The sequence below is a fragment of the Otolemur garnettii genome, unplaced genomic scaffold (assembly GCF_000181295.1).
Source record: "Otolemur garnettii isolate 467f Iridium unplaced genomic scaffold, OtoGar3 scaffold00007, whole genome shotgun sequence".
NCBI classification, from domain to species: Eukaryota; Metazoa; Chordata; class Mammalia; order Primates; family Galagidae; genus Otolemur; species Otolemur garnettii.
In genome coordinates, this window is record NW_003852402.1 from 6884118 (window position 1) to 6901555 (window position 17438).

The following is a 17438-nucleotide window of genomic DNA, read 5'->3' on the forward strand; positions in this document are numbered from 1 at the left end:
TTTTTTTTTTGAGACAGAGCCTTACTATGTCACCCTTGGTAGAGTGCCTTGGTGTCAGCTCACAGCAACCTAAAACTCCTAGGCTTAAGCGATTTTCTTGTCTCAGCCTCCCGAGTAGCTGGGACTACAGGTGCTCACCACAAGGCCCAGCCATTTTGTTGTTGTTCTTGTCTTCATTGTTGTTTTAGCAGGTCCTGGCCAGGTTCAAACCCACCAGCCCTGGTGCATGTGGCCAGCACCCTAACCACTGATCTACAGGTACCCAGCCTGTGAGGCTTTTTTCTTTCTTTTTTCGATACAGAGTCTCACTATGTCGCCTTCAGTAGAGTGCTGTGGTGTCACAGTTGACTGCAATCTCAAACTCTTGGGCTTAAGCGATTCTCTTGCCTCAGCCTCCCAAGTAGCTGGGACTACAAGGGCAATTTTTTTTTATAGTTGTCATTGTTGTTTAGCAGGCCCAGGCCAGGTTCGAACCCCAGCCCTGGTGTGTGTTACTGGCACCCTAACCACTGAGTTATAGACGCCAAGCCTTGGCTATTTTTAATTAAGTGGCATTATAACATGCCTTGGGCCCCGGCCCTGTTGGAAGCACAATTAATTCTCATTCTGTATAACCACAGTATAGTATTTCAGAATGGGTATGAGTATGTTCCCATTCTCTGACTGTCAAATATAGACGTTGCTTGCAGTTTTTTTGCTACAATGAACCAAACTCCAGTGAACTTCAGTATATACCTGGGCAAGAGAATTGGATATGCTGGGTGACAAGGCACATATGTTTTAATTTTTAGCAGATTGTGCCAAATTGCCCTCCAAAATGGCTGTACTTGTTTACACTCTCACCAGCAGCGTTGAAGAATGGCTGCTTCCCCTACATCATTGTCTACTCTGGACATTCTTTGCCTTGGATATCTAAATATGAAAATATGGACTGTAATTATTAGTTTACATTTCCTTAGTGGGGAATTTTTTTTTTTTTTTTGCAGTTTTGGCCGGGCTTGAATCCACCACCCCTGGTACATGGGACCAGCGCCCCACTCCCTGAGCCACAGGCACTGCCCCTTTTTTTTTGTGAGGCAGAGTCTTTAGTAGAGTACTGTCGCCGTCATCGCTCACAGCAAGCTTCAACTCTTGGGCTCTAGCAATTCGCTCGCCTCAGCTTCTCAAGTAGCTGGGACTACAGGCACCTACCACAACACCTGGCTATTTTTAGAGGCAAGGTCTTGGTCTGGTTCAGGCTGGTCTCAAACCGGTAAACTCAGGCAATCCACCCGCCTCGCCCTACAGAATGTTGGGATTATAGGTGTGAGCCACTGTGCCCAGCCCAGTAGGGAATCTTTTCTTTCTTTCTCTTTATTTATTTATTTATTTATTTTTTGAGACAAAGTCTCACTTTGTCATCATCGGTAGAGTGTTGTAGCATTTTAGCTCACAGCAATCTCAAACTCTTGGGTTCAAGTGATCCTCTTGCCTCCCCCTCCCAAGTACCTGGGATTACAGATGCCCGCCACAATGCCTGGCTGTTTTTTAGACAGGGTCCCTGCTCTTGCTCAGGCTGGTCTTGAACTCCTGAGTTCAGGCATTCCACCCACCTCGGCCTCCCAGAGTGCCAGGATTACAGGCGTGAGCCCCTGAGCCCAGCCCGGTGGGGATCTTTTCATGGAATTAGTCACCAGTTAATTGCTTTTCATTTCCAAGGACTTGGGACAAATTACCTAATGTTTAATCCTACAAGTGACTCCCACTAGGTGATTACTGCTATGGTCTCCAGTTTTTATTATTTATTTTGAGACAAAGTCTCACTCTGTCACCTTGGGTAGAGTGCTATGGCATCAGAGCTCACAGCAACCTCAAACTCTTGGACTCAGGTGATTCCCTTGCTATAGTCGCCCACCACACTCCTGGGTATTTTTAGTAGAGATGGGTTCTCATGCTTACTCAGGCTGGTCTTGAATTCCTGAGCTCAAGGAACTCCAACTGCCTCATCCTCCCAGAGTGCTAGGATTATAGGCGTGAGCCACCAGTCCTGGCCCAATGGTCCCCATTTTATATAAGGGAATGTTGAGGCAAAGACAAAACCATTTGCTCCAGGTCATTCTGTTTCTAAGGTGCTTGCTTGTGCCAGAGCTGGAAGCCAAGTACATCTTTTCTTTTTGGCAGTTTTTGGCCAGGGCTGGGTTTGAACCTGCCACCTCCGGCATATAGGGTTGGCGCCCTACTCCTTTGAGCCACAGGCACCGCCCCAAGTGCATCTTATTTTTGAGGTTTAACCTTGTGCTGCCTCATAGAAAATTAACAGTTGCAGACTTACAGAAAAGAAAATCTCAGTTAAATCCAAGTGTGAAGGGGGGAAGAAGGGGTCTCCGTAGCTTCCCATTCAATGGGTACAATGTGTGGATATGTGGCACACTCCCAGGGTAGGACACAACTACAACTCTGATTTTTACTTGTAATGTATAGATTATATAACCTAATGGTTTGTACCCTCATTAACCTGAAATTTAAAAAGAATGAAAAAAAATTAAAAAAAACCTTATGCTGCCTGGTTCTGAGGGCTGAGGGGAGGTCCTGAAAATACTGACAGCCAAAATCCTGTGTGCTTCCCGCTTTCCCCCCACAGAAAATTGACCCTGAGGTGGCTGCCTTCCTGCAGAAGCTTCGAGGGAGAGTACAGATCGGTGTGGTGGGTGGCTCCGACTATGCCAAGATTGCTGAGCAGCTGGGTGATGGGGATGAAGGTAGGAACGGGGGTGGGGTAGAAGGAGTGGGGAGTTAGGAGATCCCCGGGTACCTTCAAAGACCCAGTGCTGCCTCTCTGGGGCTGAAGTAGGGAAGGAGGAAACATTCAGTGAACACCTCCAGTGGCAAGCCTTGTGCTAGGCTGTGGAGAAACAGCTGGGAAGAGCACAGGCCACATCCTCCCGCCGAGGCTGAGTCTTGATTTCCTCACCTTTCAAATGAGCATAACCAAAAATGGCTACCATTTGTTGAAAACGACCACGTGTTTACTTCATTTCACCTTCACAACTGCCCTTTAGAGTAGGCGTGATTATTTTATAGAACAGAGGAAGACTGAGTTACCCAGGAAATTAGAGCCCAGAGCCCCTGGTCTCAGCTCAGTCAAAACAGGTCCCTCCAGTTCCTCGACAAACTTCCTTGAATTTTCCCTTTTCCCCACCTCTTGTTCATTCCATTAGCAAACCCATAGTTATCCTCCTGTCTGCATCTCCAGCACCCCATCACAGCCCAGGTGATCCCCTGCTACCCAGCCCCTGTGATCACCTCCTGACGATGCTCCCTATACCTCTCTCCCACCCACGGCAGCCACATCTGGTGGCAGCCAGTTCTGAAAACTCTGACTCTCCGAGGCAGCCAGCCTTGAGAATACAGAGTGATAGAAGCTGTTAAGCCAAAGGAAGTTCATACTGAGGGGCTGTGGGGGCACAGCAGAAACGATGGGGTATCCAATGGATCTTGGAGGATCACAGGAGTAGAAGCCAGGGAAGGCATTTTAGGGAAGGACCTGCATGTCCCCAGAGGGCAGAGGCCCAGAGGTGTGACTGGCTTGTTTGGAGAAAACAAAGCTGCAGAGGGAAGCCAGGGAAGTGGCCTCTGGGGTTAACAGTCAGACCTGGTCTTACACTCACTCTTTCCTTCTACCCTGGCCTCTCTGTGGCCCTGAAGTCATCGAGAAGTTTGATTATGTGTTTGCTGAGAATGGGACGGTGCAGTATAAGCATGGACGACTACTCTCCAAGCAGGTCAGTGCCCCAGGGCTTTGGCCAGGGGCACCCCACTCTTTCACAGTGGGACTGACCCTGGGTGCCTTCTGTCCTGTTTTGGGGTCAGGCAGCCTGGGCCACACTCAGAGTCCTGTGTTTCTTGCCCAGACCATCCAGAACCACCTGGGGGAGGAGCTGCTACAAGACTTGATAAACTTCTGCCTTGGCTACATGGCCCTGCTCAGACTGCCCAAGAAGCGGTGAGGTCTCACCCAGCCTGGCCTCCAACCGTGGGGCCCAGGAGGAAAAGTGTGGGAACCCAGAGATACTCAGGCCTCTGACTTAACAGGGGAGTGAAGGGGTGGATTCTCATCTCCTTTGAAATCCAGGGAGGCTGTGGTCCCAAGTGGGGCTTGGAAGAAGGGGCTCAGTAGCTTCCCCTGATTTGAATTCTGTTTTCTCGGCTCTTGCCCTCCCTTCCCCTTCTATCACCAGTGGAACCTTCATCGAGTTCCGGAATGGCATGCTGAACATCTCACCCATCGGCCGCAGCTGCACCCTGGAGGAACGGATCGAGTTCTCTGAACTGGACAAGGTGCCACCAGCTGTGCGACCATAGGCCAGTAGGATGTCAGTCACTTAACCTCTCTGAGCCTTGGTTTTCTCCCTGCTTACCCTTACCCAAGCCAGCATCTAGGGGGCATTTCTTTTTTTTTTTTTTTTTGAGACAGTCTTGCTGTGTTGCCCTTGGTAGAATGCCGTGGCATCATAGCTCACAGCAACCCCAAACTCTTTGGCTTAAGCGATTCTCTTTCCTCAGCCTTCCAAGTAGCTAGGACTATAGTTGCCAGCCTCAGGGTATGTGGCTGGCGCCATAACCGCTGTGCTACAGGTGCGAAGCCTACCATCTATTCTGAAATCTTGGTTACTGTCTGTCCCCATACCAGGACCACATGCTTCATAAGGGGTTTCCACAGCTTGTTCACTTCTGGATCCCTGTGCCTGACACAGCAAGTGCTCAGGAAAGACTTTTTGAATGAATTAAATAGGCACTGTTATCCCCATTTTATGAATAAAGAAACCAAGGCTCAGATGAGTAGTGACTTGCCCAAGGTCACATGGGAGTTGGGCTGCTGAGCAAACATTTGATTCTACCCTCAGTCCTCTCCTGCTTCCTGGAGGGTGGATGGGACTTGGAGATGCCTCCTACTCCACATCCTGGGGCTTGGGAGTAGTTAAGATAGACCCTTTCCATACATACTGAGACCTGGGATCACTCAGGTCTCCAGTCTCAGCTCTACCTCCAACTTGCCTACTAACACGGGAAAGTAGCTTCACTATTATGTGCCTCTGTTTTCTCACTTGTAAAGTGGGGATAATGGTAGCCTCTGTCCCATGGCTATCATGAGGACCAGACAAGGTGGAGCACATTATAGACCTGAAGTGGAGGCCAGGTTGGCCCACAATGACTCTTCCCGTGGCCCCCCTTCTCATGTCTTTTTGGCTCCTGTTCGCCCCTTTCTGATATTGGAAGAGCATGAACATTCTGGATCTGTTGGTCCTATAACCCACTCCACCCAGACCCCATACAACTGCTTTACTCTCCTTCAGAACCCTGAAGGGAGTGGGGAGAAGTCCTCATCTTTAGATGGAGACACTGAGGCCAGACGGTAAGTGACCAGCTCAAGGTCACTGCTGAGGTCCCTGCTGAGGCTGAACTTGGCACATGAGGCTATCCAGTCACCAGCCTGGTTCTCTGGAGAAGGAGGTACAGCCACTCTGGGCCATGTGGAATCATCTCATCAGAGTTTGGGGTACCCTTAGCTCTAGTCCCAGGCCCACAGAGTGGCTTTTGGTAGGGGCTCTGGGCTCCCAGTGCCCACCCATCTATTGGGAGGCAAGGCCAAATCTAACAGGTGGCTCACATTGCTCATCTCTGGTTTTCCATGAGAAGGAAGCAGGCAGGGGTCGTTCATTACTTTTCCATCCTTTAGTCCAGGAAATGGCTCAGAGAGATCAGGTGAGGTGCCTGTGGTCACCCACTGAGAGGCATAGCAACCAGGTCTGGCTCCCTGCCTTCAGATCTCAGTGTGGGTCTCTGGCTTTATATCTCATCCTCCCTGGACCACTTCTCTAGACCCCAAACTGCTCCCTGCTGCCTGTTTCTCCAGTCTAGTCCTATAGACTCTGACCGGTGGGCAGTGCTAGTCAGTCCACTCCCAAGCTCTGAAACCTCAGTGGCTGTCTTGGCCTGTTTTCCAGGCTCTCTGTGAGCTGACTGCCCTACTGAGTTCTTGCTGCTGCTTCAGCCAGGGGGGGACTCCCCCCTCCATGCCTCTGCTGCGGTGTGGGGCTCCTGTGAGGCCCAGCAGCTGGGATGTGTGGTGGAGCTGGTTTGTGGGCTCAGCTCCCCCCTCTGTGGCCTCAGCAGGTCAGGCTCAGAGGGGTCTTCAGGCCAGTGAGTGAATACCCCCCTGCTCTGTGTTCACAGATGTGCTGCCAGACTTCCTAGGCTGCTCACAAGTAGAGCCTGTTGTATGGTTAGTGCTGTGGTCATACCTGGCATCCTGAGGCCCTGTCTGAGTGGCCTGCCACCTACTCACAGATCTACCCACACTCACAGTCACTCCCAGCTTTTGAACCATAGTTTGCCTTGTTGAGCAGAGCTGTCAGGGCTAAGCCCTGCCATAGACACTGGCTGGAGGCTCAGACTCCCCTTTCCCTTGCATTTGCTCCACATACCTAGCACCTCCTGCAGAATACCCAACCCACACCGCCACTGGCGGGGACCCAGCACTGAGTTCATAGTCACAGACCTGGGGACCCCTCATCTGTACAGTGGACATCCTACCCTCCTGGAAGGCTCAGTGAGCTCACATGACTGTGTTCCTAGGACAGACCCTGGCGCACAGCCAGTCCTCTGAGCCTCAATCTGCTCTCTCCCCTCTGCAGAAGGAGAAAATCCGAGAGAAGTTCGTGGAAGCACTAAAAACAGAGTTTGCGGGCAAAGGGCTGAGGTTCTCCCGAGGTACGTGTCCCCTGCAGAGCATATATACATAGGGGCCCTCTCCAGCTGCCCACCCCTCCCAACACCCTTTGGGTCTTCCTTTCCTTTCCTTTTCTCCCACCCTAAGGCACAACAAGGGCTCTGTATTTACCAGGCCCAGTCTCCCCCATCAGCAGTAAATGCCCCATGCCCACCCTAGTCCCTAGTCCAGTCTCCTAGCAAGTCTCAGGGACCTTTGTCCCAAGTGCATTGGGACTCTGACTACCACTCACACCTCTACTGCCAGTGTTCTTCCCCTCCAACTAATCCTGACCCAGCTGGCCTCATCCCCTTCCTAGTTGACCAGAGGGGAGTCAGGGGACAGTTAGAGCCTGGGTCACAGCATAGCTCTGCTCCTCCTCACCCTCCAAATAAAGCCAAGGGCTCTGGTCTTGCCTCTCTCAGCCTTTTCTGTTGCAAGGATACTCTTCCCCCCAAGGATACTCTTCCCAGCCCTGGGGGCTGTATTCTGTTCCCTGGCCATCCCCACTGTGGTTCATATCCCAGCTCAGTGTCACCACCTCCTCAGAGGCTTCCTTGCCCACCAGTTTCAGCCTTAGTCCCCCAGGTGATCTTGTTTGTTCACGTGTTCTCCTAGCTGAGTTGTGACTTCCAAGAAGAACATGAATCTGTCCTGTACCCTGTGCCTGGTATGGAGTAGGCACTCAAGGCCGTTGACTGAACTCACCCACGGGGCCCCTCTATTAGCCTTGCCTGCCTCTCCCAGGAGGGACTCAGCCTTTACCCTACCCATTGCCCCGTAGGAGGCATGATCAGCTTTGACGTCTTTCCTGAGGGCTGGGACAAGCGCTTCTGCCTGGACAGCCTGGACCAGGAGAGCTTTGACACCATCCACTTCTTTGGGAATGAGACCAGCCCTGTGAGTGAGGCCCAGCCCAGTCTCCCCTCAACCCAAAACACCCAAGGTCAAAGTCAGGACACAGGGCAGCAGAGTAGACCTCTTGGGGGGCTCCCGGAGAACTTCCATTACTTATCAGCCCCAGTACACAGATTGGAAGGCTGGGACAGGGAGAGAAACAACTCTTGTTCCAGGTCACCCAAAAAGTCAGGTCAGGTCTAGCAAAGGCCAAGATGAGCTTCCTGGTGTGTTTGAGGGGGCGGGAGGAGGGCCACTCTGTAGGTAGAACCCAGGGTGGCTGCTGGCTCTGCCCTGAGAGCCTCCTCCAGGCTCCACCTAAATAAGCCTTCTTGCTCTCTGCGTGCAGGGCGGGAACGACTTTGAGATCTTTGCTGACCCCCGGACTGTTGGCCACAGTGTGGTCTCCCCTCAGGACACGGTGCAACGATGCCGAGAGATTTTCTTCCCAGAGACAGCCCATGAGGCGTGACCCACACCTCAGCTATGCGTGGTGACTTCCAAAGAGCTCAGTCCAGGCCTGAAGTGGGACCCTGGTGCTGATGGCTGCTGGGCCCCCTTCTCCTCTGGCTCAGGGCACCTGCCTTGTATTGTGCTGCAAGGCCCACCCAGAAGGGGCCAGGGACTATGGATGGCTGTCACCTGGAGCTTCATTCCCGCTGGGGCAGTCAGCTCCTGATGAGACTGGCCCTGGCCACAGCTGCTGCTTGTGTTCTGAACAGAACAGGTTTCTGTCTATACAGGGAGGAGGCGTGTATGTTGTCATGAGAGATCTAGCCCACCCCGCCTGCCTGTCCCAGTTGATTTGGGTGCCAGGCCCTAGGGAAGGTGCATATTTTAGAGAACTTTGTCACAAATATTAAAGTTCCCAGATCAAGGTATGGTGCCAATTGTGTCTGAATGGATAATTGGCCCTGGTCACGTGCTGTTATGGTCACTACTGGCAGAGAGGAAATAGGCACAGAGGGCAAGGACTTGGCCAGGTCACACAGGAAGTCTTTGATCGAGTTGGGGTAGGAGGGTACAGGGAGTTGCCATGGAGGCCCAGCCAAGGGCCAGTTTGGTGTGTCCTTCCCCCAGCCCCATCTCCAGGGACTCAGAGAGACAGAGGCAGCTCTGGGCCACAGCAGGTCACAGTGAGGGTTTATTGCCAGTGTTAGGAAAGATGGAGAGCTGGGTGGCAGGGTTCTTGGGAGGACCTCTGGCTGGGCACTGCAGGCCCATGAGTGGGGAGGAGAGCGGCTGCCCCCACCCCGGGGCTGACTGGTGCCTAAAAGGGGCCTCCTCACAGGAGGGAGGCCTCTGGGGTTCCCAGGATTCAACCTGTACATTCCTCTTCCAAGGGAGGTGGGGTCGTGGTTCCCCAGGAGACCGGCCTTGCTGGAGCCTAGCTCAGTGGGGTACCAGACAGGCAGGGCCCCCAGCTTTGGGGCTGTCCAGACTACCTCAGCAGCTCTGGGCTTCTAGCCTCCCTGTGGCAAGCCCTGGGATGGATGTGGGGTGCAGGTGCCCCTCTGACCACTGCTGTGGGATCTTGGGGCACCTACAGGTTCAGAGATCCTCTTAGGTAGTCACTGTCCCCCTCATCCTGGGCATTTGAGCTCAAATTTTCCTCTTAGGGTCATACAGGGTTACTGTCCCTGGAAGGCTCTCCCTTGAACCCCATTTCTCTCCCCGGTCTGATGATGTGCTCTTTGGAAGGGAGTGTGGTAGGCAGGAGTGGGAAGGGGCAGGCAGGCAGCCTCCTGCTTCCCAGCCTCCCGGGCCACGCCTCCTGCCTCTGCCCAAGAATGAATGTGTGTACACACATACCCTGGCCTGAGAGGGGCCACACATCTGGGATAGATAAACTAAGGCCACATCTTAAGCCACTGGTTTGTCAGGGGCCAGTGGGAACCACCGGTCCTGTGGCTTTAGGACAGACAAGGGTCTGGCATAGGGTTGCGGGGCCAGAGCTTTCTCAGGCTGAGGGCCATCCTTGTGAGCACACAGGCCTGCCCCTACCTGGGAGCATATGTGTCTCTTCATTGCGGCATTCTCAGCAGCTGTTGTGGCAGGGCATGGGGCAGAGTGTTGATGAGTTTTTAAGTCAGGGTAAAGGGGATGGCTCCATTTGAGCCAGGGAGGTGGACCTCCCCCACTATTCCCTTGACCCTCACCTCCTCAGGGCAAGAGAGGCAGCTCAGTTCAGCATGGCCAGGGGAAGGGACACAGCTGTGGCCAGGCTGAGAGGAGGGACTGGCCAACAACACAGAAACACCCAGTCCTCTTGTGCCCTTAGGCCCCTCTTTCCTGTTCCCCCGGTGTACTGAGAGCAAGAAGGTCAGCCTCATGGCGGGGAGGGCACTGTGTCTCTGTGTTTTGGCCTCTTGTCTCCTAGCCAAAGGCTGGGAGGCTCCCCCAAAGCACTTACCAGCCTAGCTCCTAAGGGGAAGGGTCCAGGCCATGGTGGGAGACCCCAGCCCAGGGTTGGGGCCATGAATAGTGCAGCAGAGTCTGGCCCAGTGTCAGGGCCTGGCAGAGGAGGGCACAGGTTGGGGCAAGGAGAGCAAGCATCTATGGAGGGTTCCCACTGTTCCCCCAGAGCCCAGTGCGAGGATGGTGGCCAGGAGGCCGAGCAGACCCTGTGTGTCTGGGGCAGGGAGGAGAAAGGGGCAGTGGAAGCAGAGAAGCCAGGCCTGGCAGCCGCCTCCTCCACCCAATTCCTAGTCAACTCACCCAGCAGTCATGGTCACGGGATGGGTGGAGCACACGCTCACAGCCACAAGCATAGACAGACAGACAGATGTACACACTGAGGCCCCCAGGGACTGGCCAGTTGGTGCAGTGGGGCACAGGGCCGGCTGCTGCCTGTCCACCCCATGTGCCTCTCCACCCACCTGGCCGGCTGGCACGAAAGCCACCCAGCCTAGGAACCCACAACCTGGCCAGACCACGTCTCGTGAGGAGTGTGGGGGGCCAACTGGGTGAGCACCACCTCCACGGCCTGGAACTTCTGGTTCTTGGGCGGGATGGGGCACATCTTGTAGGTCACCTCATCACCTTCCACTGGCACGTACTCCCCCTCAATGCTGCTGGGAGGGAGGAGGGGGTCAGCCTAAGGATAGGCTCCAGTTCTCAGGTAGCCCTGCCACCTGCCTCGCTAGACCAGGAGACTGGGCAAGCCTGGCTTCTCAGGGCCTGAGCTCCCTGGTCTGTAAAAGAAGAATCACAGACAGTACCTCCCTCTCTGTGTCCTGCAGGCACAGTGTGGTCCCTGATTGGCCTTCTCTGGTCATCTTGGCATCAGGAGTGGGTGGGGCCTGCCTAGACCCTCTTTGCCACCTCCTCCCTCACCTGCCTGAAGGGCCTTTCCAGGCTCAGAGGCCAAGGAACCGGTCATGTTCTCTCAGGCCCCCATGATGCTGCAACAGGCTCCCATGGCCCAGCCAGTGGTGCCAGCTGAGGTCTGTGTGCTCCCTCCCTGGCCCAGCTCTCCTCTGCCGAGGAATGAGCAGACCTCAACCAGGAAGGGGAGAGGTCTGGGGAGGCATTTTTTGAGGTACTGTTGGGAATACTATGGCAGGGGCCCAGCCAAGAACAGGGGAGGGAACTCACTCAGACACATGCACGAAGATGTCCTCCGACCCATTCTCAGGAGTGATGAAGCCATGGCCCTGTGAGCGTGAGAACTGCTTACAGACACCTTTGAACACGGGGCCGGCTGAGGCACGGGCTGTCCTGGAGATAGGTTAGGGGGATTGGTGCTGTAGCCAGAGAAGACCCTCCCTGGACCCCACAGCTTTCGTGCCCCCTACCCTGCCAAGCCTGCCTCAGGGCTCTAGGAAACCCACCCCAGCCAGAAGTTGCACAGTTACACTCGGTCCTCATAGCATCCCCACCTGACAGATAGTGAGACTGAGGCCCAGAGAGGGGAATGGCTCTCCCAGGATAGCAGAGCAGGTGGGACTCCTGACTATCCTAAACAGTGCCCCTCTCTGCTCAGCACCTCCTTCCTAAGGTTGTTCGGGCTTACATGATTTCCTGCAGTAGGATTTCTGTGTGAAGACTTTCCAGCACCAGCTTGAGTGCCTCCCTGGATGAAGAACTCTCTATCTCCTCAAGCAGCTGTATCCTACTCACTCATTCATTCCCTCATCACTTACTAAGCATCTGCTCAGTGCCTGGCCTTGGGTCAGCACAGAAGACAACCACTGCTTACTATCAAAAAACTCCTTTGGTCCAGCCATGTCTGCCCCCCTCCTCCACAGGACCTCACCCACCCTGAGGCCCAGGGCTAGGCTCCATGCTCACCCTCTCCAAAGGTTAACTCCACATCTCCATCTGTGCCCATGTGGTTCCTTCTGCCTGGACCCTCAACTCCCTCATCTGATATATCTGCCAAAGCAGATGGGGTCCCCTTTCCCCTGATGGCCCAGGCCAGGTCTCCACCCTAACTCTGCTGGGTGGCAATTCACAGTGAACAGATTCCCTCTGGAGTGTAAGTAGCATGTGGGCTGGGCCTTCACCTTATTCCTCCTGGATCCCCTAGTCAGGAGCTCAAAAGTCTTTGTGGAATGAATGAATGGATGGGTGGGTGGACAGGTGGATGACAAACACTGCAGTAACTGGAAGGTTCTCACACTGCCCCACCATCCTCAGGTGAGGGCAACAGGGCTTGGAGGAGAGCCTGAGCCCTGTCCTGGGGAAGGGTCACGGAGCCTGAGGAAGGGGCAGGTACTCACGCCGAATATGTCCTGGTCCGTTTGGTGGGTAGAGGACTGGGTAGGTCCCGAGATGGGACACTACCCCGCTCCCAGACCCTGCTGCCCTCCCGGTGGAAGGGGAAAGTGGGCCAGACAGGGGACTTGGGGGAGTGGAGCGGGGGCACAACTGGGGGTGATGTGGACTCTGACGTCATGGTGGGGCCAGCAGGGGAGCCTGGTGGGCTCTGTGGAGCAGGGGCCGGTGAAGGGCTTGGGCGTCCTTGCGGGCAGGGCCCGGCCTGGCCCTGCTCGGCAGCCTCTCTGGCTACAGGCTCCGTCTGGAAGAGGAAGAGAGAGGCACAGGTAAGGACAGTCTGGGGTGGGCAGCTTCTCAACCCTAGACACTAGGTGGGAGAGCTGGCCCTGCCTCTGCCAGTCCTTCATGTCCTCTCCCTGACTCAGTGTCCCCACCAGAAAGACAGAACACTCAGAAAACCCCTAAGACCCTCCAGCTTGCAGTTTGATTCTCTAACTCCAGGACCCTGGGAGGTGGTGGGGATTGTGGATGGTGATGGTCTGGAATACAATTTGACACAAGTAGCAGCTGTTTCAAATTCACAAACATGGATTCAAATCTCAGCTTTGTCACCTGCAACTTGGTGGCCTCAAGTAGCTCCAGCACAGCAGGTGGGAGTTCAGGCTCCAGCTCTAGGCTGGGGTTTGAATCCTGGCTCCTCCACCCATGGCCTTGTGGTCTCAGTCAACACAGTTAGCCTCTGACTCCACTTCCTGCTCTAGAAAGCAGGGGCAGCATCAGCTCTTACTACATATTGACGTTGCTGTGAGGGTTGGATGACTTTCCTCATGCTCAGAATAGGACCAGTGTGTGGCAAGCTCTAAGGAACACTGGCTTTCTCCTCAACCCCAGTGTCTGCCGAGGATGCTGAAGATTCGAGCTGGTATGTGCACCAGCATCTGGCATCTGTAGATACCCAATAAAGTGCTATTATCAAAATGAAGTCATAGAAATCTGTAAGTCAGCAGGTTAGCACCTAGATGGCCTTTGAGAAAATTCATCCTATATTTTCCTCTGAGGGAAAATCATAATTCCCCCACCCAGAGCCCCCCATACTCCTCCCCAAGGGCTAAACAGAAATGCTGCTGTGTACCCTTGAGGTTGCTATGAGCTATGATGGCACAGCACTCTACCCAGGGCAGCCCCTTGGGAGAGGGATAGGTAGGTTGCCACAGAGGGGTTGGGAAGGACCTAAGTAGCTCTCCTACTCCTGCTTGTTAGCTGCTGATCTTTTTTTTTTTTTTGAGACAGAGCCTCAAGCTGTCCCCCTGGGTAGAGTGCTATGGCATCACAGCTCACAGCAACCTCCAACTCCTGGGCTCAAGCGAGTCTCCTGCCTCTGCCTCCCAAGTAGCTGGGACTACAGGCACCTGCCACAAGGCCCGGTTATTTTTTGGTTGCAGCCATCATTGTTGTTTGGTGGGCCCGGGCTGGATTCGAACCAGCCAGCTCAGGTGTATGTGACTGGAGCCTTAGCAGCTTGAGCCATAGGCGCCCAGCCAGTTTCCCCATGCCTCACTCTTTCACAGGCTATAGCGAGGCTTGGCTGAATTTGGGGAGATGAAAAGGGTCCCATAGTCTGTGGTGACATAGGAGTTGGGATGATGGGTTCCCCACCCTCCTTCCATCGCTTCCCCCACCCCTCAGTGGAGGTCAGAGGTGAGTTCCTGAGCTGCAAGTCTATTTCTGACCTCCATTTTGTGTCCTCTCCCTCTCCCCGACAGCCTGAAGTTTCCAGGGAAGGGTTTGAGGCTCCTTAAAGTCCAGAAAACACCATGTGGCAGGGCTGGAAGGGCCTAGGAGTCACTCAGCTCACTCATCATTGGAGCAGGTCTCCTGGCCTCTGCTCAAGATTGTGCGTCAAGTGGGATTTTTCTGGCCCAAGATGATGAGTCTGCCACTCCCCGGGGTGGATGGAGGTGGAGATGTCTCCTTCTCATGAGCCAGAAGAGCTGCAGAGCTGCAGTGCCTGGCTCCCCTCCACCATCTAAAACTGGGGTTTTCGTCTCTGAGCTCACCTGGGCCAGAGGGGAGAAGCATTTTCATCCCCATTTTAGAGGGTAGAAAATGGAAGCTTCAAGCAACCACACAAAAACCTATACATGAATGTTCATAGCAGGCCTTATTCACAATAGCCAAAAAGTGGAAACAACCCAAATGTCCATCAGCAGATGAACGGATTACAAATTATAGTAGCGCTATACAGGAGAATATCACTCAGCCATGAAAATAAAGTCCTGCTTCACTTACAACATAGATCAGTATTTCTCAACCTTTTTTACCTCGTGGCACACTCGAATCTTTGTTAAACTTCCATGGCATACTTAAATTATGTTAATAAAAAAACAGTAAAAAAAAAAAAACATAGGCTCAGGGCCTGTAGCTCAGTGGTTAGGGCGCCAGTCACATACACCAAAGCTGGCGGGTTCAAACCTGGCCCGGGCCAGCTAAACAACAATGACAACTGCAACAAAAAAATAGCTGGGCATTATGGCGGGTGCCTGTAGTCCCAGCTACTTGGGAGGCTAAAGCAAGAGAATCACTTAAGCCCAAGAGTGTGAGGTTGCTGTGAGCTGTGACTCCACGGCTCTCTACTGAGGGGCAACATAGTGAAACTCTATCTCAAAAAGGAAAAAAAAGAAAAATATATATATATACTTATTGGCCTTTGAACTTTTTTGAAAATAATTTAATTAATGATCTTTTTTTTTTTTTGAGATAGAGTCTCATTTAGTCACCCTCATTAGAGTATTGTGGTGTGACAGCTTATGGCAATCTCAAACTCTTGGGCTTAAACGATTCTCTTGCATCAGCCTCCCAGATAGCTGAGACTACAGGTGCCCACCACAATGCCCGGCTATTTTTATTTTTGGGGTGTAGTTGTCATTGTTGTTCAGCAGGCCCAGGCTGGATTCAAACCCACCAGCTCGGGTGATTGTGCCTGGAGCCCAAGCCACTGAGCTTCAGGCACCAAGCCTAATTAGTGATTTTTTTTTTTTTTTTGTAGTCTTTGGCCAGGGCTGGGTTTGAACCCACCACCTCTGGTATATGGGGCCGGCAACCTACTCCTTTGAGCCACAGGCGCCATCTCAGTGATATTTAAAAATTTTTGCTGCAGTCGGTGCCTGTGGCTCAAAGGAGTAGGGTGCCGGCCCCATATGCTAGGGGTGGCAGGTTCAAACCCAGCCCTGGGCAAAAACTGAAAAAAAAAAACATTTTTTTTTTGCGGCACACCTAAGATCCTCTTATGGCACACCAATGTGCCACAGCAGCACACCAACTGAAAGTCATTAACAGTAGATGCTGAACCCTGCAAACAGCAGGCTAAGTGGGGAGGAGCCAGTCACAAAAGAGCACACATTGCTCGATTCTACCCACGTGTCCTCAGAGACAGAAAGTAGACCAGTGGTCACCAGGGGCTGAGGGAGGAGCGCATGGGAGTGACTGCTAATTGGTAGAGAGGTTCTTTTGAGGGTGATGAAAACGTTTTATAATTGACTATGGTGATAGCCCAGCAACTCTGTGAATATACTAAAAACGATTGAACTGAAGCAGGTACATTTTATGGTATACGAATTACATCACAGTAAAGCTGTTAGCAAAAAAAGCAGACACAGCAGCAAAGTTACCAAAGATGACAGAGCGGAGAAAACAGTGTATATCCCCTGCGATGCACTCTTGGAATGTCACCTGCTTCACCTGGGTAAGGGGCGGCAGGCAGTGGGGACAGAGGCCCTGCCTCTCTTTCTAGGAAGCTGGGCGGGTCCTGACCTCCCTGCTGCAATTTCCTAGACTTGGCATTGTGCTTGGTGGTGACAGCCAGTGCTGGGAGGTGGGGGGAGGGAGCAGGGAGAGAAGGGTAGGGTGAGAGGGTAGAGCAGAGGCAGCCCAGGGTGGTTGCCAGGGATACATAGCTGAGCTGGGACCTGCTGTAGCTAGCCAGGCCTCCCACTTGAGTGACCCAGTGACCATGACTGTGGATCCAGGCCCCATGCTGCACTGATAAGCTTGGGTGAGGGTTAAAGGCAGCCTTCCCTGCCTGCACCCCCCCACTATGGGTTCTAGAAATGGCCAGAGGCCAGGCAGCAGAGAAATCACAGCAACAACAATAGGGCCAGCTGGGAAAGGGCAGGGCCAGGAACTGCAGACAAAGGTGGAGAATACTCTCCTCCTCCCCCAACCTCAGTTTCCTCTTCTGGGAAATGGGATTACAAAAAAATTCCTCCTGGGCGGCACCTGTGGCTGGGTGAGTAGGACGCTGGCCCCATGTACCCAGGGTGGCGGGTTCAAACCCAGCCCCAGCCAAACTGCAACAAAAAAATAGCCGGGCATTGTGGTGGGCACCTGTAATTTCAGCTACTTGGGAGGCTGAGGCAAGAGAATCGCCTAAGCCCAAGAGCTGGAGGTTGCCTGTGAGTTGTAATCCCACGGCACTCTACTGAGGGCAACAAAATGACACTCTGTCTCTAAAAGAAAAAAAAAAAAGGGCGGCGCCTGTGGTTCAGTGAGCAGGGCACTGTCCCCATATACAGAGGGTCTCCCTCTGGCTCAGACTGGTCTCCCAGGGTTCTTTTGAAGATGCAATGAGACTGAATGTGGAAAGCCTGGAGCAGGTGCTGGGCAAGAGCTTGCTCCTCCCAGACGGGGCTCCTGAACTGTGGGGGGCCGGGGAGGAGGAAGGAGAGGTCTTTTGAGCCCACCATTTACTCTTTTTTTTTGAACAGAGTCTCACTTTGCTGCCCTGGGTAGAGTGCTATGCCATCATAGCTCACAGCAACTTCAAACTCCTGGGCTGAATCGACCTTCCTCCCTCAGCCTCCCAAGTACCTGGGACTATAGGCGCCCACCGCAACACCTGGCTAGTTTTTCTATTTTTATAGAGACAGGATCTCCCTCTTGCTCAGGTTGGTCTCGAACTCCTGTGATCAGGCTATCCACCCACCTCAGCCTCTCAAAGTCACCCAGCCTCCACCATTTACTCCTATCTCCTGCTTCCATAAGGACTTGCTCACTCCTCACAGCTCCCTGGTTT

General features: G+C 53.3%; 2 protein-coding genes across 2 annotated transcripts in view; one reads left to right on the forward strand and one right to left on the reverse strand.

Moving 5' to 3' along the window:
• The window catches only part of PMM1 (phosphomannomutase 1), an 11747-nt gene extending 3225 nt beyond the window's left edge, over positions 1-8522 (forward strand). Inside the window, exons 2-8 of the mRNA XM_003783159.3 lie at positions 2621-2738; positions 3685-3761; positions 3891-3982; positions 4218-4317; positions 6675-6750; positions 7533-7648; positions 7995-8522. Coding sequence (XP_003783207.1) covers positions 2621-2738; positions 3685-3761; positions 3891-3982; positions 4218-4317; positions 6675-6750; positions 7533-7648; positions 7995-8117 — 702 coding nt within the window. The 3' untranslated portion in view covers positions 8118-8522. The remainder of the gene's footprint in view (positions 1-2620; positions 2739-3684; positions 3762-3890; positions 3983-4217; positions 4318-6674; positions 6751-7532; positions 7649-7994) is intronic.
• A 1842-nt stretch (positions 8523-10364) lies between these two features.
• Positions 10365-12571, reverse strand: CSDC2 (cold shock domain containing C2). Its single transcript, XM_012801250.1, has 3 exons — positions 12370-12571; positions 11243-11365; positions 10365-10716 (listed from the first exon to the last, which is right to left on the reverse strand). Exons 1-3 carry the CDS (start codon positions 12543-12545, stop codon positions 10554-10556), a joined length of 462 nt encoding a protein of 153 aa, XP_012656704.1. The 5' UTR covers positions 12546-12571; the 3' UTR covers positions 10365-10553.
• Positions 12572-17438: the final 4867 nt, after the last annotated feature.